This window comes from Mauremys reevesii, linkage group 3 (assembly GCF_016161935.1).
Source record: "Mauremys reevesii isolate NIE-2019 linkage group 3, ASM1616193v1, whole genome shotgun sequence".
NCBI lineage: Eukaryota > Metazoa > Chordata > Testudines > Geoemydidae > Mauremys > Mauremys reevesii.
In genome coordinates, this window is record NC_052625.1 from 164374009 (window position 1) to 164397807 (window position 23799).

At 39.7% G+C, this 23799-nt stretch overlaps 1 protein-coding gene across 1 annotated transcript in view; it reads right to left on the bottom strand.

The window, feature by feature from the left end:
* Positions 1-23799, bottom strand: part of LRRC1 (leucine rich repeat containing 1) — a 112208-nt gene that overhangs the window by 22375 nt on the left and 66034 nt on the right. The window contains exons 5-8 of the mRNA XM_039532289.1: positions 8391-8447; positions 6572-6635; positions 5354-5428; positions 3393-3537 (exon numbers count right to left, since the gene is read on the bottom strand). Of these exons, the coding sequence (XP_039388223.1) occupies positions 3393-3537; positions 5354-5428; positions 6572-6635; positions 8391-8447 (341 nt within the window). The remainder of the gene's footprint in view (positions 1-3392; positions 3538-5353; positions 5429-6571; positions 6636-8390; positions 8448-23799) is intronic.

Genomic DNA, 23799 nt, shown 5'->3' on the forward strand with positions numbered 1-23799 from the left:
TTAGGATTAACACATTCATGTTGCTGAACTTATATTATTCCAGCACATCTACAATACATGTGAATATCTAAATATTAAAAAAAAATAATTAAAAAGAACATTTTAAAAATGTTGATTTTGTCATTGCATTACAATTTTTTGTAAAACCAAATGCTACAATGCATTGTTTCCTCAGATAACCTTAACTATTTTTGTAAAGCTACATCAATACTAAATATTCTATAATTCAGAAAACATTTAATGCTTTGGATTGCATTGCTAATGGGGATTGAACGCAAACAGTAAGAGCAAAAAAAAATATAAAGTAAGGAACTCTAGGCATTTTCAACAGCAGACAATGGGGAGCATGAAACTGCACATAACCTACAGTTTGAAAATTTAAAATAATACAAAATACAGTGCAACTTTTCTTCTGTTGGAAAATTTTGGTGTATTCGAGAAGAGTTTTCTACAGTAAAGTTCAATTGCAAAAATAGGGTAAGTGTCAGATATGGCCAATGAAAGCTCACTTGGAATTAGACATCACAAATGTAAGCCAAACAGGGGAATTTTCCAGTTTATTGAATATGTAATGCTCATTTCCACTTTGATTTTAGGTGCTGAATTGCCAACACACTATAGTTCTTCTAGACAATGATAATAAAATATCCATAAATAAATTTTAAATGTAGGATTGTTGATGGTGGAAGAGGAGCTCAAAATCATATACTGTCCTCCTCAAATACTGATTCCATAAATCTATGTGAAAAGGAAAAAAAAGTTAGTTGTGGGGTGAACTTGAGAGCAAATGCTCCCAATAATAAATGCCTTTAAATTCCAATAACTGAAAGGTTTGCTTGGGACAAAAAAAGTGTTTTCAATTATATTTTGTGAGTCTGAAGTTTGACAGAGGGGTAATAGTATACCACATCCATGCATTAAGAAATGGAAAATCCTTTTACACGGGAAGAGTGTCGGATAATCAGGAGTTAAATGTTTCACCATCCAAATATGACTGGGGAGGAGAAAATCAAGCCATACAATATTTCCTGATAAGCATACAAAAGTGTTTGAAATTCTAAGCCTCTAGTAACCTGTATTCATTAGACAGATACAGATACTAAAAACAATGTAGTACTTATGAAAACTGAACCTCATTTAATTTTCTGTGATCAAAACATACTGCATTTAGTTAGAATAAGCAGGTCCATGATGTGATGTACTACTATACAAATATGCTAGTTTTGTACAAAATACAATTATAATCACAAACATTAGGTTACCAGATCCTTCATTATATAATGAATTCCCTACGACTATAGAAGACTTTGCGTGATTTCCCTTTTTGCTTTGTGTCCTTCAACTGTGTGTTCTTATAAGACAGTTACCGTAAAATTTTCAAGCATTTGCCTCACCTAAAATATCCTTAGTGATTTTAGCAGATAACTGAAATCATACTATAAAAGGATCCCAAGGAGGTTACACTGGTAAACGCTGCAGTTTAATATCCTGTCTGCATATTTACTGAAGAGGGCTAAGACCAAAGGCACAAAGGGTTAGTTCCAGCAACCCGATCTGCTGTTATCAGTACATGACTTGTAGCCTGAACTCTGCACATCAGCCTCAATGGCTACAAGTGGCACCAAATAGGAACTATTTATTTTTTGCATTCTACTTTAAAAAAAAAAAAAAGGCTCACAAAAATGACCACACAAACTCCAGACTATTACTACTGTTAGTTTGTACTAGCAATACAAACTAGAAGTTAGTATTAGTTTGAGATAGCATACCCCAAAGCCCCAAATCAGACCATGGTCAAATCCATTAGGTGCTGTACAAACACTAGTTATTCTCATACTGGCCTGGTCAACAAAGATAGATGCAGTAACTGATAAGGTCAGAATTCAAAGAAAGTCATTCTGAGAGAGGAGTTCAAGCCCTGTCACCATCTAAGCGATCTATACCGGAATCATTGTAGCTAAGGACACAGATAGCTAGTATAAGCATTAAGTGCCACTCTGCTTCTTGGGGAAAAGACCATGTCTTCCTCCAGGTCAGGGTTGTCTAACCTTTTCAGCTGAGAGCCAAACATTACTTTTAAAAAGGTCAGTGAGCCACAACTGATACTACAGGACAGACTCTGTCCTGTTCTGTTCCCTTTGTGCTGTGTACGATGGAAACCTCTGCCAGCTGATGAAAGTTTGAGCATTCCCCAGGATGCTCTAACCTGTCCTCGTGACAGAGAACCTGTGAGTCATCACTGAGTGCCAAGTTACGTTTTCTTCCTTCTACCCTCTCCTGAGCTGCCCCGAGTGGCTGTGCTAGGCTCGGCAGCATCAGTCAAGCTCCGTTCCTGTTCTTCATAGGGCTCTAATAACCCAACAGGGAAGCAGATAATGGAACTGCCAGAGTTACTCTCCTCCCTCCCCTCAGATGCAAAAGGCAGCCAGTGGTGGAGCTGCTGTGGTTTAAAAACTACACAATGTTGTATTTAAAGAACTATGGTCAATGAATTTTACTAAATTTACTAAATAATGATGTGCTACAAAATGGAATTTACAGATTATAGAACCTCCAATGAATCAACTTATACACTGGACTGAGACAGTTAGAGCAAGTGCCTGCAGTATCTTTGGGAGATCTTATGGTATTAAGTTTATGTATCCTTGCAGGGGGGGGGAAGAGAGAGAGTGTGTGCGCGCATGCATTTTTCACTAAGACTGATCCATTCCAGCTAACAGACAGATCCAAGGGGAGCCCAATCCTTCCCTGGATGAGTGGAAGGATTTGGGCCTACTGAGGTCCCATATTACTGATGGGTGATCTCTGGAAAGCTGTTGGCAAGCGTATAAGGAACTTTTGTTTTTTAGATGTGTTCTCTGTAATGTTTTCATGTTATGAATAAATGTGCTTGCTTAGAAAGGGCTGCGTGGTAACTTGTGACTGCTGGCAATTACAGCTGTTTATAGCACTTGAAGAGATAGAACCCGGCCTGTTTAGGTAGTCTGGCTTTCTGGGGATATCACAGTGTAGGCAGGGAACTGTGCAGCCTCAAAACACCATTGGTGGACCCCATGCAGAGGGAGCATGGGGCAGTTGCCCTAACTATGAGACTGAACCCTCTAGTTCCGATGGTAATGGATCACATATGATGTACTGTCTCATACGCTGCTCAGCAAAATAATAATAAATGTAGGCAGCCTAAATGGTGAGGCATCAATTCCATAGTAGAAATAAAAATATTCAAAGTGCAAAATTAGCAGGACTGTGTGTATAATTAGACTTTAAAAAAATTGGAATAGGCTCATCTCTTACATAAGCAGAAATTGCAAAAGAAATTCAGGACACATGCGCTTGCTATTTAGACCAGTTCCAGTAGTTGTCTATTATTATGTTTACTTTATACTACTTACCAATACCATCAGGTAGCACCTCAAGTAAATTCTGAGAAACGAGCAAATCTGTTAAGGAAGTCAGACCACTGATCTCTTCAGGAAGTCTTTCCAATTTATTTTCAGACACATCCAGACATAGCAGGTTTTTCATATTTCCTATTTCCTACATCACATTTAACAAAACAAAAACAAAAAAAATCCCAAGTCATGTCCAAACTTACAACACCAAGTCAAAGTTTCCTACACACTTAAATTCCAAGAGGAACTAAGGAGGAGGAACTCTTTTCTAAATGCTGGAAGATGACCATTTTCATTTTGGGTGTTATTACAAAATAACAACAGCAGCTTCTTATGATAAAAATATTAACTAGCACAGGCTAGATAATTTAGACAAAAATGTTTCCATCTCAAACACTGTGTACATAGTAGGAACCACAAGCAAGCAGTATAAATTAAACGTAAGCCAAAACAGTCTTTTTCTTGAGGAAAAACTCAATGTAGCTGTTTCTCAGAGTTACAGAACTCAAACCCCACATACAAAGTCTGTCTCTCCCAATTAACTCAAGCCAAATTATGATCGTCCGTCTTGGCTGATATTTCAACATACAGTAACTATCAACATCTAGGGATTTCATATCTTTTTCCCTTCTTTGCAACAAATGGAGAAATACAAATAAGAAGTGCTGCACTAGCAAGCTTATAAAGCTATAAAATTATACCAATTACTTAGTTTTGACAATGATATAGTTTATCTAAAGATCTGATTGGAAAAAATTAACACCTCTTATTTTTATATTTTTCAGTACACCCTCACTGTGAGTATACTCCTACACACATTCTGTCATAGCTGACTTTAATCATCAAAACATTCAGCACTGCTGTACCAACACAGCTGAAAATAAAGATAAAAAATAGAACAGCAACCGTAATATTTCATATATAATCGTCTACAGAGTAGCAACAAGATCACTGAAAATCTGAAGACCGATCATGTTAGATAGGAAAATCTTTGCTATTTTCTAATATTTGAACAACGAATTACATAAAGTAAGTTGCTCATAAAAAGCTTTTTCTTAGGATTTTTCCATTGGACATTAACAAAACCCACTAATTATTGCTAAAAATGGCTGCTGAACTTCAGATGTCCACAGAAAACCTGATATGGCAGAGTCTATTTGGAGCCTCTTACAAGTACTTACTGTAGCTAGTCTTAATGACAGAAAAAGGCATACACTAAGCTCACTTGCACTCACCATTGTTTTTACATTGATTTTCAGCATGCAAGATTTCCACACCACCCACAGTAGACTCAGCATATAGAATACCAGTGAAATGGCCTGATTTTTTGGCTTGAAACTTAAAAAAGAGCTGTTCTCAATGCACTAAGGACAGGGAAGCTTACTAGATTACAGAAATACCTTAGCTGTTAAGGCCCCTCATCCTGCAACTGAAGTCAATGGGGTATTTGCTTGCATGGATCCAGTTGCAGGACTGGGGTCTCAAAATTCTATTTATGGAGGGAATTTTATTATCCTATTTCCTCTTTACACTGTATTTTAAACAGCAGAAGAAAGCTACAGAAGAGGACAGTTCACACACAACTTTGATTACTTGCATTTTGACAAGTGTGAAGAGTGAGAGTCAGTTGAACTGAATACTGGTCTCCCGATCCCTAGGCCATGAACATTACAGACTGAGAATAACCAATTTCTGGAAGGGGGAAAATGTCCTGTCATTCATCAGATAAACCCTTTGAAGCCTATCAGCCGTTTCTGGTGCATATGACAAAGGCATAATGCCCAACCTTCTAAAGCTGAAAGGCAGAAATCCTAAAGATACTCGCTGAACTTTTCAAAAAAGCTTATAAACTTCAAAGTTTAAAAACATATCCTCCCCAGAAAAGCAAGTTTGATATTTGTAGCTTAGCCACAAAGAATTTTTTCTTCACACATACTTTTTTCATGAGAACTCTACCTTACCTGAGGTATTTCAGCTAACTGGTTTCCATCCAGCCAGAGATCTTTAAGACTGAAAAGTGCACCAATTGTTTCTGGCTGCAAAATGTAAATAAAACAAAAGAGCAAAAGGTAGTTAGGGTAATTCAGAAACAAGCAATGCATGCAACAGAAGAAAAACTTGTTGCCCAGGCGACCTAACACACTGATTTGAATACTAGGTTGTAATGCTTGATCTGATTTAGAAAATGTAACCAAGTATGACCATAAGTTATCTGTATTCATTACATATTCTGGTAAGTATCCAACAGGTGATTTATGTATTTGACTAAGACTATGTTAGACTAACAAAGGGGACTCCACATTCTCAGACAGTTTTTAACATCCTTACATGCAGAGGAGAGACAGGTAGTAGGCTAGCAATTACAACCCATTAGACAGAAAAAATGTATATTCAAGTGACCATACAGGGTCCTCTTTCTTGTTTTACTTACCTAAAAAAATTAAACTCCAAGTCATAGCTCCCAAAACAACTCTAACCCATCCCCTTTCCACCCCCATATATACACACATAATATTGTGTATTACTGTCATATTTGAATGCCATAAGAATATATGGGAGAACACAGTATACCACAACTGTGAAATTAGAGTTGTCCGTGGAATCATAATTGTAACATTAATATAATTTAAGTTTTTAGTGTAATCACTAAAATATGCTTTAAAAAGAGGAAAGTGTAAGCATTTTTGTTTCTGCACAAGAGCTGTATTTCATATTTTAACACCCAAATTAAACCTCAGTTCAATCTTGAAATGACAAAAGGTAAGTACTGGGGCACAATTGAGGAACAGAGAAAACAATCTGTGACCCTTGCTTTGTTTCTGCAGAGAAAGATCTGTGGAGATCTTTCCTTTTTTGCAGAAAAATAATTCTACCACAAATTAATAACATATGGTAAAATACCAGATTGAATATCACATCATTTTAATAACTACAGTAATAGCTAGGATAGGGACATAAAAGTATCAAGGTACATTAGCTGAACTTATTGTTTTGTACTGTATGATGATCACAAGAAATAGGTAACATGATGGCAGCATGTCACTGCCAATTTTTCATTTATATGTACAGAAATGTTCCATAAGTGTCACTGCTTCCAGTTTGGGAAATTTCTGTTCTGGATATTTTAGTTCCACATTAAACACCAATAACAATGCCATATTCCACTGATAATTTCTTACCAAGTTATAAAGTTCATTGTTTCCTAAATCAAGTTCTTCTAGTCTCTGCAGGTGGGTGAGTGATCTGTAAGCAAAGAGAGAACCCCATTAGACGAGACCATCAGAACCCCTAGGTACTTGAATGAGCTCTTTCCACTGTATAACCATATGTTCTTCTAGAAAAGGATTTTATTGGGCATAGATTATGTACATTAACATGATACTGAAGAGTACTGGGTTTGTCAGTATAATGTTGTGCCTCTGAGGCATAAAATGCACTATAATTGATCAGATCATTGCTCATTCTGCTAATCACCAGTCTTAACCATGGTCAATACCACATAATTTAGAATAAGTTGAAAACCTCCACAAAATGGATCCAAACCAATTTACAGCTGGATGAAAACTTCTTACATTACCTTACATTGATCATATTAAATGGTTTATAAAGCATGTAGGTCAAGATTTGACAAGTCCCTCATCTGCCTACTTACCAAGAGCAAATAAAGATTTTTTCCCTGATGAATAAATGTCTTAACTCATCAGCTTGTGCAGAATTTCAGCTTGAATTAAAAAAAAAATGAATTTGAGCACTTATGGCTTTAAAAGAAGCCTTCTGAATGTGAACAAACAACAGAGCTTTCCTGACACACTTCAGAACAGACCCCTCCTCTGGAGCTTCTGCTTACCCTTCCCCAAGCAGCAGCAGCATGAAGACAAGACTGGTCAGTTTCACTACTGCTATTCAGAACTCTGAGCAGCAGTAAGACTGTCCATTTATAAACAAGTGTTACTCTGATGCTGCTTGAAAAAACTTTCTATTTATACTCTACAGTTCATTGTGGCGTTTGAAGCACCTTGAAGCTCATGAGAGTTACAAACAGCAGCAACTGGGGGACTACTGGATATATCTGCAAGACAGGAAGACTCAAGAGGATGACACAGGAGCAGAGTATCAGAGACACCTATCCCCTGATAGTAGCAGCTAGGAAGCCAAGAGAAGAGACTCTTTACTCCCTTAGTCCCTCAGCAGTGAGGAGACTCTGGGGTACTGGGAAGAAAGAATGGAAAAATCTTCCTCTTCCAATAGCCAAAAGGGAGTAAGGAGATCAAAAACAGTCAGATGTCCAAGCAGGGGCGGACACAAAAAAAAGACTCGACTCCCTGTACCTGGTGCAGACACAGCACCCCAAAAGAAATCCTAGGACCTTTCTTTCTTTCACAGAAGGAATAGGGAGTGAGGTTGAATTTCTAATTAGATGTTGTCAGGGGATGTCAGAGGCTCTCATTTCCAGGTTTGCAAAGTTTCTCTAAATTACTCAACCTCTCAAGTAAGTGCTTATTTATACTTTTAAAAAAAAATGTAAAGCTCCACACAGGTTTAATACAGCTCACATGGTGAACGTTAAAAGTTTTGAACATGAGATCTACCTTCATTTGCATAATAATTAATATTGGTCATTAAATGATTCAAGCTTCCACCTCTTTAATAATTTGGCATTAGTTTAGAGTATTTAGCTATTCAGTATATTCTGCACATTTCTATTACACTGAAGTATTACACAGGTAAAACTGATTTGCACACAGCCTTCAGACTCCTGTTCCTAACCAGTGATGAACAAAGTTCCTGAGGCAACTTGCTATTTATTAAAGGAGAGGTACAGCCCATAACTCTTCATTTATTATGCAGAGACTGAAAACACCTTGTATTCATCCACAAATTAAATGAGGGCCAGAGAAAATATTAACTTCAGACTTTTTTTTTTTTTTTTTGTTTTTTTTGAGGATGGGCATATATTAGAGCACACAAAACCACAGACACACATGCAATGGAACTTACTCAGGTAAGTATGTCAGCAGATTCTCTCTTAGTTCCAAGGAAGCCAGGTTAAAAAGGCTAAAAGATAAATAGTAATTTTTGAAGCCATCTTAAGATATTTTCTTTAATAATTTCAGTAACTAAGGAAAAAGGAAGTTTTTATACAGTGTATTCCAGTAATCTCCAATGGAAGTCATCCCCCAATAATTTCTTTTTTTAAATCTCCTCACACTTCATTTCACATGATTGCCTGATAGACTAAAAGAGAGAAATTTAAAAAATTAGACTTTTTTGTTGTTGTTGTTAAAAAACAAATCAAGAAAGGAAGCAATCAACGCAGGAAGTAACACCTCACATTTTCACTTTGATAAAAAGGGTCAGTGGTATTGAGTTACCAAAAAGTGAATGTAGGGTTTTTTTTTGTCATTTTATGAAAGTAATTTTACTTATTGGCTTTTAGATTTTGACATGTGGGCTGTAACAAGTTACAGCAGCAGCAACTAAACTCATCTCTGGCTATACACAACTTGACAACTATGGCATGCTCATTATCATAAGTGACAGCATGTTTCTAAGCCGTTTGCTTACTCCATAACACAGGCTTTTACTAAAATCACCATAGTAACATTCAGATTTCTCAGGGTTTTATTTATGACTAAATGGAACACAAGGAGTCAGACATTATCCCAATGCTATAATCGGTTTTAATCTTCTAGCGTCCCAGGAAAAAATAAAAACCAGATACTGTATCTACAAATAAAAAGCAGTTCTCTACAACATAATGTGCCCTGCCTTACTTGAGTGCTAAAGGTTTAATTTTGTTTTTGGACAAAGTGAGGTAAAAAAATAAAATATGTGTAGCTACTACTGCAAAGAGAAATGCAATCACTGTCCTATTCTTCAGTCAAATCTGAATTCAAACAAAAACTAAATTTAAAACATTTCTAACATTGATTATATCCAACATTGGAGAATTTATTACTAGAATGAGGATACATGAAGTTGAATGGGTATAAAAACCCACCCGGGAGAATATTTGCAAATAAAGATTTTTCTTCTGAATCAATACAAGAAACTGGTGGATCATGTATCCACAATGATGAGATGCTGGCACCTTGACTAGGATTAACAGTGTACAAGTTTAGAATCTAAAGTAACTTTTTAAACAGAGTAATTTAACTACTGCAGTGGTTCTCAAACTTATTTCTTCCCTCCCTCCCGCCCCCACCCATGTGTCTGTAGTCACTTACATGCCTTTCTGCCCCACAAGTACATATACTGCTGCCCAGCTCTGAAGGCAGCGCTGCGACAGCAGCAGCACAGAAGGGCGGCAATGTGAATTTAGCAAATGTAGCGCCCCATTGCCACCCACACCTCTGCGCTGCTGCTGCCGTCACCCCAGGGCGGACAGCTGGAGTCCTTCTGCCACCTCCCGGTGAGGTATTGAGGGAGGGCGGGAAAGGAGAGCCCGAGGCCAGGCAATGGGACTGCAGCTGTCCCCCTTATCCCATCCCCCACCTCCTCGGTGTGCATGGCCCTTGTACACAAGCCCCAGCTGCCTGGGGCTGACAGCCGGAGCTCTAAAAGCCACACATAGCTCATGCCTTCCTTGACATGTTATCGCGCCTCCCCTGGAAAGCCCACCCCATAGTTTGGGAACTGCTGAAAACTACTGCAACAAATTACCAAGGGGTATGTTACATTCTCTACAGCTGGAGTCTTTGGCTCTCTCTTTGGGAAGAGAGGGAGGGGAGAAAAGTTGCAGCAGCAGCCCGTGGCAGGAGTAAGTCCCTCCAAGCCTGAGGAGACGGGGTAGCCCAGGCATCCTGAAGCTTTTAAGAGCAGTGACAGTCAAGGTGGGCAGCAACTCCTTTGTGCAGCGCTGTGAGGGAACAGAGACCTGAGCTCACACCCTGCCCCCAGGAAGGAACAGCCTCTCAATTTCTAATAGGGAAGTGGACCAGGGCTGGGTCCCTTCTTCCTGGATGAGGAGTACTGGGCAGTGCACAGCTGCAAGAAGCAAGGAACTCGAAGGCAGAACCCACACCCTGACTTGTGGGAAAAGCCGACAGAAGGATGCAGGTGGACTGAAGCCGAGATACCTGCTGGGGTCCTATACCCTGCAGCAGAAGTAGATTCCCACAAGCATGGCTCGTGGCTGGAAGGTGTGACCCAGGGTCCCTTCTCAGACACAGAAGCTAAAGTTGGGGGAAGACAATTGCCAAAGCGTAATCGTGTTAGACCCTCTCTGCAGTAGCTTGTAGTTAGTCCAGCCAAGACCCTCGTGCTGCAGCGGTTGGACTTGCAGAATCCCTTCACAGAGGTGGGGGGAGGGGCTCGCAGCAAGCCTTCCTCCAACACCTCAGAGATAGCTGCATACCTGTCCCCCCTTCAGGGCCAGGGCAGCAGAAAACCAGCCCCATGCTGTACGGAACAAGTTGGCAAAATCATTGGCACCTCATTGCCAAAAGGCTAAGGAGACAACTTGTCCCAGCACATCCCTGCTTGGCAGAGCCAGGTACCTACAAAAGGGTATAGTGAACTAAGACACTCCAACACTAGGGTACAGTACATCTAACAAGGCTTTGCCCTCTCCCCACCCCTTTCTACAGAGGGGCTCATAGGGGACATAAGCATTGATGCCAGGTGATCATATGTAGGAACTGATCAACCCCTTGGGGCCCATTTGTCAAAGGATATTATAGAAAAAAAACTGGAAAGGAGAGCATGTGGGCACGTTCACCCTTCTCTTCAATGAAAGCCAAATTGAGGAAACAGGTGGGGAGGGAGGGAAAGACGATGACAAACCAGGCAAGCTCAAGTTGGCTAGAACAGTAGAGAATTGGATTGCAGCCTATACATACATACACACACACACACACGTGTGTAATCTGCAAAACAAACTGAGCCAAGCATCCCAATTTTCATAATATTTGGATGTCATATCCAGAACACATGCCACGAATGGGGGTGAGGCATGGTTAAGATACAATGAAGTTCAGACTTAGGCAGCAGAGGAGCCAAATCTCCCATGGGGTAAGAACAACCATGCCATGCAGGCCAGCATGTTTATACAGACAGTGGATTACCAGTATCGAAACCACAAGCTTCAAAGCAGACGTCAGGTCTAAGTTCTGTTGTGCATTTTTGTTCCTACTGCAAATACAAACATTGATATAAGAAATGTGGAAGTCAGCATGGTGCCCTCATTTGCTATGGGGCAAAGAAAATTCCCGATATGTCAGAGAGAGAGAGAGAGAGAGGCTGTTAGCAGGGGGACAGTACTCCAACAGGATCAGTGGGAGGGAGGGGCAGTTCTGGTAAAAGCCCCAGCCCCAATTATTTAGAGGTGTTACTACCTTCTTATGTTCTCCTAACAAGACAGATGAGGCTTATATATGGAATGAATTTTGGCCAGGTTTTACAATCCCATCTGAGGCAGCAAGATTTCATGTGTGGGTAGAAAACCTGAAGTCTGTTAAAGGATTTGAGCAAATAGTTCAGGAAAAAAATTCAGGTGAAGCTAGTGGCTAAGCAGGTAGCTGGCCCCTTTTTGAGTTTACTAATGCCCGACTGACAGATTCACATCCTGGATGCGGTGCGTAAGACACTTGAAGGAGAGTGCAGGATTATCTACCATTTATTCTCCTCTCAAGGCTCCTCCATGTACCACAATGTAGACTCTCAATTGTGTTCAGTTTGGTATTCCTCAATACCAAATAAATAAATACCACATAAAACAGTGGTAAGCGATGGTTAGAGAATGTGGACGGGGTCACAGTCAGCAGGTCCAGGCATGCATTAGAGCGAGCAAATGTGCTGGTTAATCAAGGAATGATGGATGCCCTTGAAACGGAGGCATTCCAGAACTGATGAAACAAGAAAAGGGGCCATAACACAGCTAAGAGAATGCTTGGCTGAACTAGTATGTCAGTAAAAGCTGTTAAAGCCTTTCTAGACACATGAAACCAGGAGCCAGACCCACTATTTGTGCACAAGGATGGTGGCTACCTGACCAGATACAAGTTTGCTGAGGTAACGAAGGCGTTAGAGCTTATTTACATCTCAACTCAGCGAACTTTGGCACACATTCCTTCAAGTTTGGGCAGTGACATTGTAGGGATAGTAAAGAAGGTTTATAATAAACATGGTTTATATAAATTTATATTGATATTGATTTATTATTAATTTTTATTTATAAACTTTTATTTTTAAAAAAAATAAATTTTAAATTCTAACCTGCAACCACCAAGCCACCTGTGTGGAAGCCTGCTCAAAGAAAACTTTGTATAAAAAAAAAATTAACATTAATTTTCTCTCTAGTAAAGTAAAACAGTAGCTGTTATAGTATAGATATAGAGACCCCCCTCTGTAAGTTTTCTTTCTCTTTTATCTTTGCTTTTTAAAGACACAGTGTCACATCATACAAATTTAACACCCCAAAAAAAAAAAAGAGACAGTGAAATGATGATGAAAAAAAGAGAATGTATAATGAAATGATGGTTAGGAGTCACCAGAGCTGAAGAATTCAGTGTGAAGAAGAAGTGTGTCAAGGATCAACCAGATGACCCCGGAGGAGGCAAACTGGAATCACCCACCACACCCTCAAGGAAAGAAAAACAAAACTGGCCAGAGCCAGCCTGATTGATTTAGAGAGCAGCAAAGCAAAAGCAAAGCATGAACTGACAACTGATAAATAAATATAACTAAATAAACTAAAGACTGAGGACTTGAGTGACTTCTCTGGTCTCTGCCTTCAGGAGCATCAGATGCATGCATCTGACACAGACCTCCATCCCTCCATCACCACCCCAAGATACCTGCCAGTAACTTGGCATGAGCAACATCTAGGCTGGTAACTATATAATCTATATAGAACCTGAATGAATGATTGTGTGAATGAATATATGTGTGTGTGTATAAAGAAAGTAGTAAAAACGTTGTGTTTGTTTACTGTTGTCTTTTGTTTTGTTATGGTATTTACAATAAATGTGGCATCTTTGCCTTATCCCTCTTAATAAGATCCTGCTGGTTTTTATTATATTGGTACAACAACATCTGCAACATTAAATGGTTTGACTCCTGGGGGTCCAGGCAACAGACTGCTGGAAACTGGACCCACGTTCACCCTATGGATAGTATACTGGGGCACGCAAAGACAAGGCTGACCTCAGGATTTGCAGGCATTCCATTATGCACTGGGCCTGCAAAACGGCAGCTGTGTTGCTGCATTCATTGGTTCAGCAGGAGGGATATGCGAGATCAGCTCATGCCTCCTCTGGTACTCACTGATGGGCCAATTACAATCACCTAGTGTCCTGGATATTGACCTTGGTGAAAATCATGAATCTTGCAGGGGAATAAATTTGAGAGTTAGGATTCAGGGGGACGTGGGATGAATTAAGCATCATGGCCAAACGTAAGATTGGTTTAGTCGGAAATGTTCATGACACGAGTTTGGCAGGGAGCAGTCAATCTAACCTGGTAGGTAGGGCCCCAAAGAATGTGAACTTGAGATTGCCAGAACCTTTCTGGTTGCAGGTGACTCAGAGATCACCCAATGGGACATTGGGAACAAGCGGCTTGAGATTTTTATGGATGGAGTGCGCTTTTTGGATGCCAGGGCTGACATTTGGCTTCAGGACATTAGATTGGATTAGGCAGGAAACAGGTACCAGGTAGTGGGAATAGGGATGGAGCTCATAGGTGGAGCCCCCAGTGGCCTTTGCGGATAAAGGCTAAAAGGGCCAGCTCCCAGAAGTAACAGAGACCCAGGATTTTGCTGTTAGACCTTGGGCCTCTCGGAGAAGGGGAGATCTGAAGCCTTCACAGACCAAGTTACCTCTTTGGTACCTTAGGCCCTTGAGGTGAAGGAGGTCAAAAGAATCAGAAGTGATTGGAGTTCAAGAAGCAGGCTGAGAAGGGTGTCACATTATCTGATTAAAATATGACCATGTAGAACAGTGTTGCTACCACTGTTATAACTGCAACAAATCTTGTACAAAGTATGTCAAGTAAGGTGTCTATGGAAAGATTATGATTTGCTGAATATGATTATGCTATTTGTATGCATGAGCTACTGGTTATAGGATAGGAACTTTGTAACTCTGCACTTGACTCATTTAAATGCCTAGTACAGGAGAGTCTGGGGTGGATAAGGCTATAGTGCTTCAACCCAGTGTTAAAATTAAAACCACAACCTGTCACTTGAATCTATCCCTGTGTCTGTCTTCATTCACCTGCATGTACTGATCAGTTACTACTTAAAAGCCTTATTTTGTAAATGCCACACGCTTAGCATTTACTGAAGTGTTTGAAGAACTGGGCTCCTAGGCAGTTTTGCTTTTTGGTGTAATCAGATTTCCTTTACAAATCAATTAAAAGTAGCATTCTAAAGGATTACATTCCAGGCATTTCACAGAAGTTCTATGACCATACAGCTCACAAATTATACTGTTATATCCACTGATGTACTTTCCTACCATGGTTTTCCTTCAAAAGGTCAAATACTATATGTTTATTTGCAGTTGCAACTAGTGCTTAATGTCATCATATGTAATTATGGAAAGTTGCATTTCAGACTGAACTTTAAATGGTCATAAAATGAATTGATTCATATCCATTATGTGGTACACTGCAAATGATATAGAATTTAAATTAATTTCATTTTCCATGGAGACTGTTTCGTAAAGCCGTGTTTAAGCAGAGAATTTTTTTTTTTAGTGGGGTTTTGATTAGGTGCCCATTTTTGGGGCCTTCAATTGGGTAAATATGTATTACAACATGCGTAACAATGAACATAAGTGTAAGTAAAACTCATTCTATGACTAAATTAGTTACTCTTTTTCACTCTTCTTAATGAAGAGTCCTATAAAATTTAACTAGGTTGTAATGCCGACAGAATTTAACACTATTCTATAGGTTTTTGGAAGCATCCTATAGGATTCAATAGTAGCAGGGACATAATTCTTTAAGATGGTCAAAATCTACAAAGATTACTAATGAAGACAATAGGATTTCCCCATTATGAATATAAACATTGTAAATTAAGAAAAATAAAGGCTCTGCCACCTTTCCAAACATACATGTGGCTATTAAAAAACAAAACAAAACCGTGAAGTGAGGCAACTAGAATTACACTGGTCAGTTTTGATGTGGTATTAGTTTTAAAGGAGTTGGTGTATCTACTAACCAATATGTTTAAAGATCACTTTAATAATCTGTGGGGAATTTTTTTTCTTTTTGGAGGCCAAATAAGCTGAGGGTAGGGATTGTCCTTATATGTCCAATTTAAATACTATTTTCTTTTATTAGTGTTCAATGTATAATTTTTGAGGGAAAGAGAGGGAACAAGATAAGAAATGGCCTAGAACAGGGGTCGGCAACCTTTCAGAAGTGGTGTGCCGAGTTTTCATTTATTCACTTTAATTTAAGGTTTCGCGTGCCAGTAATATATTAACGTTTTTAGAAGGTCTCTTTCTATAAGTCTATAATATATAACTAAACTATTGTTGTATGTAAAGTAAATAAGGTTTTTAAAATGTTTAAGAAACCTTCCTTTAAAATTAAATTAAAATGCAGAGCCCCCCCCCCCGAACCTGTGGCCAGTGTGAGTGCCACTGAAAATCAGCTCGTGTACTGCCTTCGGCACATGTGCCATAGGTTACCTACCCCTGGCCTAGAATCACAGAAGGTTAGGGTTGGAAGAGACCTCAGGAAGTCATCTAGTCCAAACCCCTGCTCAAAGCAGGACCAATCCCAACTAAATTATCCCAGGCTTGGTAAATATTAATCATAGAAATGTAGGGATGGAAGGCACCTTGAGAGGTCATCAAGTCTGGCCCCCTCTGCTGTGGCAGGACCAAGTACACCTAGAACATCCCTTACAAGTGACTGTCTGGCCTGTTCTTAAAAACCTCCAATGATGGGTGTGACACTGCACCCCATATTCTTCACAGTGATATTAGTATGATATAATTATACCTCAATTATGATGTATTTTATGCAATAAGACATCTGAGGTGTCACTGGAAAGGCTATGATTTGCTGAATATGAGTATCCTATTTGTATGCATGTATCATTTCTGTATGTTATGATTATTGACTATGTATCTTTCACACGTAGCTATTACTGGGCAACACTCACTAGGCAAAATGCTCTCAGTCTACATGGCTGGCTGGGAAGGGCCCATTCAGGTTAATGAGCCATTAGGAAGAAGCAATAGGCCTTCGGAGAAGCTTATCTCCCACCTGGTGAGCCTACCTGTGAAGGCTCCAGCCAGTGGGGGATGGCTGCTGTGACTCTACAGGGACACGTAACCAGGTCACCTGGTGCTGGACTCCATCTTGGGATGCCAGTATTTTTCCACTAACTAGCACGAGATCCAAGCTTTAAAACAAACAAAGGGTTCCTCCCATATGCAAAAGTTATATAAGGCAGGGGAGTGACTCCCCACCCAAGAAGACTCCTGGAAACACCTGAGGAACAAAGACTGAACTGGGGGAAGCGCTGCACCCAGGCTAAAGGGATTTTTAGCCTGTGAATGAAATACCTGGGGATTCCAAACTGTAAACAAAGTGCAGCTTGCCCCTTAAGAATCTGCAGCCTGCTTGTATCATACCTTAGGGTGAGAATCTGCTATACGTATCCAATCTATTTAGTATATTAAGCTTAGTTCGCATTTGCTATCCCTTCTAATCACTTAAAAACTATCTTTTGTAGTTAGTAAGTTTGTTTTTGCTTGATCTAAACCAGTGCGTGGAAATCATAACTGAGGGGCAGAAAGCTGTTGCCTATTGCTCTCCACATTGAGGGAGGGGGCGAATTTTAGGCACTTAGGCTGTACAGTTCCCTGTGCAGCGCCGGACGGTATAATTTTGGGTTTACACTCCAGAGGGGGTGCGTGCCTAAGGAGCTGGGACATGCCCTAGCTGAAGCCTTCCCAGGCAGGGGCTGGTTAAAGAGCCTGCCTGCATGTAACTGCAGCTGGGTATGTCCCTACCTGTATGTATGCTGGTGAAAGTGCAGGCTAGAGAGAAGGATTTGCAGCTTGTCACAGCAGTACAGTGTAAAAGGGAGCCCAGGCTAGTGGGTCGGGGGGCTCAGTAGTACCCTAGTTCCAGGTGGTACCCTGGGGAGAACCAGTCACAGTGGGGATTCCACAGCTTTCCTTGTAAGCCTATTCCAGTGCTTAACTACCCTTTCTTCCTAATATCTAATCTAAATCTCTTTGCTGCACATTAAGCCCGCTACTTCTTGTACTGCCTTCAGTGGACATGGAGAACAAGTGATCACTGTCCTATTTTAACACCCCTTAACAATATGAAGGCTTATCAAGTCCCCCCCTCCCCCAATCTGTTCTCAAGACTACATTTCCATGTTTGTTTGTTTGTTTTTTTAACCTTCCCTCAGAGTTCAGGTTTTCCACCTTTTATCATTTTTGTTACTCTCGGCTGGACTTTCTCCAATTATCCCACTTTTTTGGACAAAATCCTAAAGTGTGGTGCCCAGAATAGGGGACAGTCTCAATCAACACTGCTAAGTAGAGTGGGATAATTATCTCCCTCATCTTACCTACAATACTCCTGTTAATACATTCCAGAATAGTAGCTTTTTTTGCAACTGCATTACATTGTTGACCCATATTCAAACTTGTGATCCAACATAATCCTCAGATCTTTTTCAGCAATACTACCATCTAGCCAGTTATTCCCCATTTTGTAGTTGTGCATTTGATTTGTCCTTCCTAGATATAGTACTTTGCACTTACCTTTACTGAATTTCATCCTGTTGAATTCAGACCAGTTCTCCGATTTGTCACAGTCGTTTTGAATTCTAATCCTGTTCTTCAAAGTGCTTGCAACCCCTCCCAGCCTGGTGTCATCCATAGATTTTATAAGTACACTCTTCACTCCATTACGCAAGTCATTAATGAAAATATCAATTAATATCAGACCCAGGACTGACCCATGTGGGACCCTACTAGATATATGTTCCTAGTTTGAGAGTGAACCATTGATTATTATTTTGAATATGCTCTTTTAACCAGTTGTGCATTTACCTTATAGAAATTTCATCTAAACCACATTTCCCTACTTTGCTTATGAGAAGGTCATATGGGACTGTATCAAAAGCCTTACTAAAATCAGAATATATCATGTCTACTCTTCCCCGCAATCCACTAGGCCAGTAACCCTCTCAAAGAAGGAAATTGTGTTGGTTTGGCATGTTTTGTTCTAGACAAATCCATGCTGGCTATTCTATATAAACCTATTAACCTCTAGATGTTTACAAATTAATTAATAATTTGTTCCAGTACCTTTCCAGGTAACGAAGTTATGCTGATTGGTCTATAGCTCCACAGATCCTCTTTGTTTCACTTTTTAAAGACAGGTACTATGTTCACCCTTCTCCAGTCCTCCATGAGTTCACAAAAATAATTGCTAATGCTTTAAGATTGTTTCAGCTAGTTCCTTAAATTCTCTAGAATGAATTACATCAGGCAGGCACTGCAGACTTAAATATATTCAACTTATTTAAATATTCTTTAACCTGTTCTTTCCCTGTTTTGGCTTGTGTTCCTTTCCCCTTGTTGTTAATATTAATTGTGTTAAATACATGGTCATCATTAACTTTTTTAGTGAAGACAGAAGCAAAATAGATATTAAACATCTGAGCCTTCTTTATAAAGAGCCTTCTTTATGGCATCAGTTATTGCTAAATAGAGGACCTACACTTTGCCTCATCTTTTTCTTGCTCCTGATTTATTTAAAGAAACCTCTTCTTATTCTCTTTCATGTCCTTTACTAGATGGAACTCAATTTTGTGCCTTAGTTTTTTCTGATTTTGTCCCTACATGCATGTGTTACATTTTTGTTCTACTCTGTAGCCATTCATCATTTTTCCACCTTTTTGTAGGATTCCTTTTTGATTTTCAGGTAATTAAAGAGCTCCTGATGGAGTCATATTGGCCTCTTACTGTTTTTCCTATATTTCCCTTCACCTCAAGATAGTTTACAGTTGTGTCTTTAATACTGTCTCTTTTATAAACCGCCAGCTCTCTTGAACTCTTTTCCCCCCTCCCTTAGTTTTTCTTCCCGGGACCTTACCTATGAGTTTTCTGAGTTCGTTAAAGTCTGCCTTTTTTAATCCACTGTTCTTATTCTGCTGCTTTCATTCTTTCATTTCCTTATAATCATGAAATCTATTGTTTCATGATCACTTACACCCAAACGGTCTTCCACCTTCACATTTGCTAATAACTCCTCCCTGTAGGTCAGAATCAAGTTAAAATTGCTGTCCCCCTGGATACTTCCCCCACTTGCTGAAACAAAAAGTTTGTCCTCAATACATTCTTGGAATGTATTGGAAAATTTGTGTTCTTCCCTATCACTTTCCTAACTGATGTCTGGAAAATATCCTTTGTTGCAGGTTAATTTCTGACAACTGTCAAATAAGACAGTGTGCCAATAATGACATTACACCTCTACCCCGATATAACACTGTCCTTGGGAGCTAAAAAAAATATCTTAATGTTATAGGTGAAACCGCGTTATACTGAATTTGCTTTGATCCACTGGAGTGCGCAGCCCCGCCCCCCAGAGCGCTGCTTTACCATGTTATATCCGAATTCATGTTATATCAGGTCGCATTATATCGGGGTAGAGGTGTAGTAAGAGAATGTGAAAGCAGGAAGCACAAATTAAGAGTGTGAGCCACAATTTTTTTTTATTTTATTTTTTTTATTTTTGTCAGGCAACTTGATCTCACTTCTTGATCACACTTGTTACTTTCTGATGCATGAGCTACACACTTTAGAAGGTTTCAGAGTAGCAGCCATGTTAGTCTGTATCCGCAAAAAGAACAGGAGTTCTTGTGGCACTTTAAAGACAAATTTATTTGAGCATAAGCTTTCATGGGCTACAGCCCACTTCGTCGGATGCATAGAATGAAACATATAGTAAGGATACACACATACACACACACACACACACCCCATGAAAAGGTGGGAGTTGCCCTACCACCCTAAGAGGCTAATTAAGATGAGCTATTATCAGCAGGAGAAAAAAAAATTATAGTGATAATCAAGATGGCCTATTTCAGGTGTGAGGATACTTAACATGGGGAAATAGATTCAATGTTGTGTAATGGCTCAGCCATTCCCAGTCTCTATTCAAGCCTAAATTGATGGTATCTAGTTTGCATATTAATTCAAGTTCAGCAGTTTCTCATTGGAGTCTGTTTTTGAAGCTTTTCTGTTGCAAAATTGCCACCTTTAAGTCTGTTACTGAGTGACCAGAGAGGTTGAAGTGTTCTCCTACTGGTTTTTGAATGTTATGGTTCCTGTTGTCAGATGTGTGTCCATTTATTCTTTTGCGTAGAGACTGTCCGGTTTGGCCAATGTACATGACAGCCTTCTGTTGCTTTGGCCATCCTCTGGAGTGGAGTGGCTGGGTGCTCGGAGCCTCCCCTCCCCCCCCCCCCCGTGTTGTTGGGCATCTGGGTGAGGAGGCTATGGAACATGGGGAGGAGGGGAGGGTAGGTGGTTATACAGTGGATGCAGCAGGGGTCTGTGCTCTTGCTGGATTCCCTGCAGCTCCAACAGACACTTCATCATGTCCGTTTGCTCCCCCATTAGCCTCAGCATCATGTCCTGCCTCTGCTCTTCGCACTCACTTAATTCTTTCCTGGCCTCTGCCACTGAATTAAGATGTGCCCTATCAGTGCGGGTGGACTGCATGAGCTTGGAAAACATGTCATCACAAGTGCATTTTTCTCACCTTCTAATCTGTGATAACCTCAGGGGCAGAGATGATGGGGGGAGCGTAGAAACATTCTACGCTCTACAATTCTGGGGGGACTGCGTGGTTACCTGTGCTGCTAAGTGCTGCTGAGTTCGCCACGCTGACCAAACAGGAAATTAAATGCAAAAGTTCCTGGAGCTTTTCCTGTGTACCTGGTTAGTGCATCAGAGTTCAAAGTGCTGTCCATAGCGGTAACAATAGAGCACTCTGGGATAGCTCCCGGAGGCCAATACCGTCGATTTGCATCCACACTATCCCAAATTCGACCCAGAAAGGTCGATTTTAGCGCTACTCCCCTTGCCAGGGAGGAGTACAGAAGTCGATTTTAAGAGCCCTTTAAGTCGACAGAATGGGGTTGGTTGTGTGGACGCATTCATATTAAAATCGACCTAACACAGCTAAATTCGACCTAACCCCACAGCGTAGACCAGGGTTGTGAAGCACTGATAACGACTCTCTGGGAATGGTTTTCTTACCAGTTTTGCACCCACCATATAGTAGCTCTGTCTAGGTTGCATTTCCCTAGTTTGTTTATGAGAAGGTCATGGGAGACAGTATCAAAAACTTTACTAAAGATATACCATGTCTACCACTTCCTCTCTATCCACAAGGCTTGTTACTCTGTCAAAAGAAAGCTAATCAGGTAGTTTGACATGATCTGTTCTTGACAAATCCATGCTGTTACTTATCACCTTATTATCTTATCTAGATGTTTGCAAATTGATTGATTATTTGCTCCATTATCTTTCCAGGTACAGAAGTTAAGATGACTGGTCTGTAATTCCCCGGGTTATCCTTATTTCCCTTTTTGTAGATGGGCAAATATAGTGCCATTTTCCAGTCGCCTGGAATCTCTCCCATCTTCCATGATTTTTCAAAGATAATTGGTAATGACTCAGATATCGCATCAGTGAAGCTTGGCCATTTAATGCAGATTCTTTAGAAGACTAATTTAGCCAAAATATTTTAATTAGCAATACACAAACTGGTCTGAAGATTCAGTCACTCTTGACTATTCAGATTTAGATAAGGATCAGATTCCACCCTTCTCAGCTTGGCCTTGGCTCTCCCAATCTTTAGGTACAACCCTCCAGTAATCTTCCCCTCCCATGAATTTCCCCCCATTCCAAAGATTACTGGATCGTGAAGAAAAGAGCTGATGAGTCTAAGCTACTGCTGAAATCTAATTTTATACACAAACACATTTTAAGAGAGAGCGTGACCAACTTCAGCAGTGGATGGGACCCAACAAAGATACTCAGAGCTACTGGACTCCACTGTGGAATCTTCAAAAGCATTGCTGGGAAGATGAATTAGGGTGCTTAAAAATATATGGATCAACATATGAGATTTTGGATTTTCTACAGTTTACTCAGGAACATTACTGAAATAGGGGTAAATGCTAAGACAATTTATAAGATGAGGTAAGAGTTTCATCTATTTTCAAAAGCTATTCCATTCAGTTTATTTTCCAGTTTGCTTTTCCACTGCCTCCATTAACAGAATAGCTCAACAAAATTCAGTATTTTATTTAAATACGGAACTTTTAATACTAAGTTAACACAAGACAAACATTTGACTTACACACAAGTTGATAGATCTAAAATCAGAGGTCACTGTATTCATTAAAAGTTTTAAATTGCTATAATAGTGCTCATGAAATACAGTGTAAACACTTTCAGATTCATGAACATTCAGTTTTGCTATTTAATGGAGAGAAGTCTGCAACACACACAGCCTCACCTAATCAAAAGTGCAAAGATTTCTAAAGCTAAACTTATTGGAGTTTAGCAAACAGGGTCAGACAGAGAGCCCATAGCATTAACTGAGTATATCTAGCAGTACAAGTAAAAAAAATTCCACTTTCTGTATCACTATGAGTTAAGCCTCGCTATCTCATTTGTTGCTTCTGTAACACTGCACTTTAACATGTTTGCATTTTAAGGTACAGTCCATTAACTGAACTCTTCTTCTGCTTTGTTCCATACAACATGTAGAACTACTTTTATTCCATGTGAAGCCATCAGATGTCTCAGACTGCAAGTTTATGTCAGTAAAAAAGTGCACCCTTTCCCATCTTTCATCAATCTGCTGTACACCAAATTTTTTAGCCACAAATCTGTTCATGAAGCCAGCAGTGAAAAGTAATAAGACTAACATTTGGTATGCATTTCTGAAACATTTCCATTGCCCCTGTAAAATCTTTCAGTCCACAGATATCAATACAACTTGACCCAAGATTATGGCCATTTTAAGCCTACAAGTTACAAAGTAATTCTAAAAATCAAAATTGTTTTGTGACTTCATCTTTCTGACATGATATCGAAGGACATTTAGCTTTCCATCTGCCCTGGAAAGCATGTCTCAAAAGTTTCTCAAAAGTCTTATGTCTTGTGGAATATTTTAAGTACACAAGACTTGTCAATAGAGACAAATCCTTATCCCCACTAATCTTTCAATTCTAGTAGTCATAAAAAAGTGTTACTTGTAACAAGAAGAAAAATATATCTGTGCTTACCTGAATGTTTTCTTTCTTTGAATAGTAAGGTCCACAGATCTGTTACAGTAACTACTTCAGCCTGCTTGCAGCTTTGGGGCAGAATCAGACCTCTTAGTCACTAGTAGC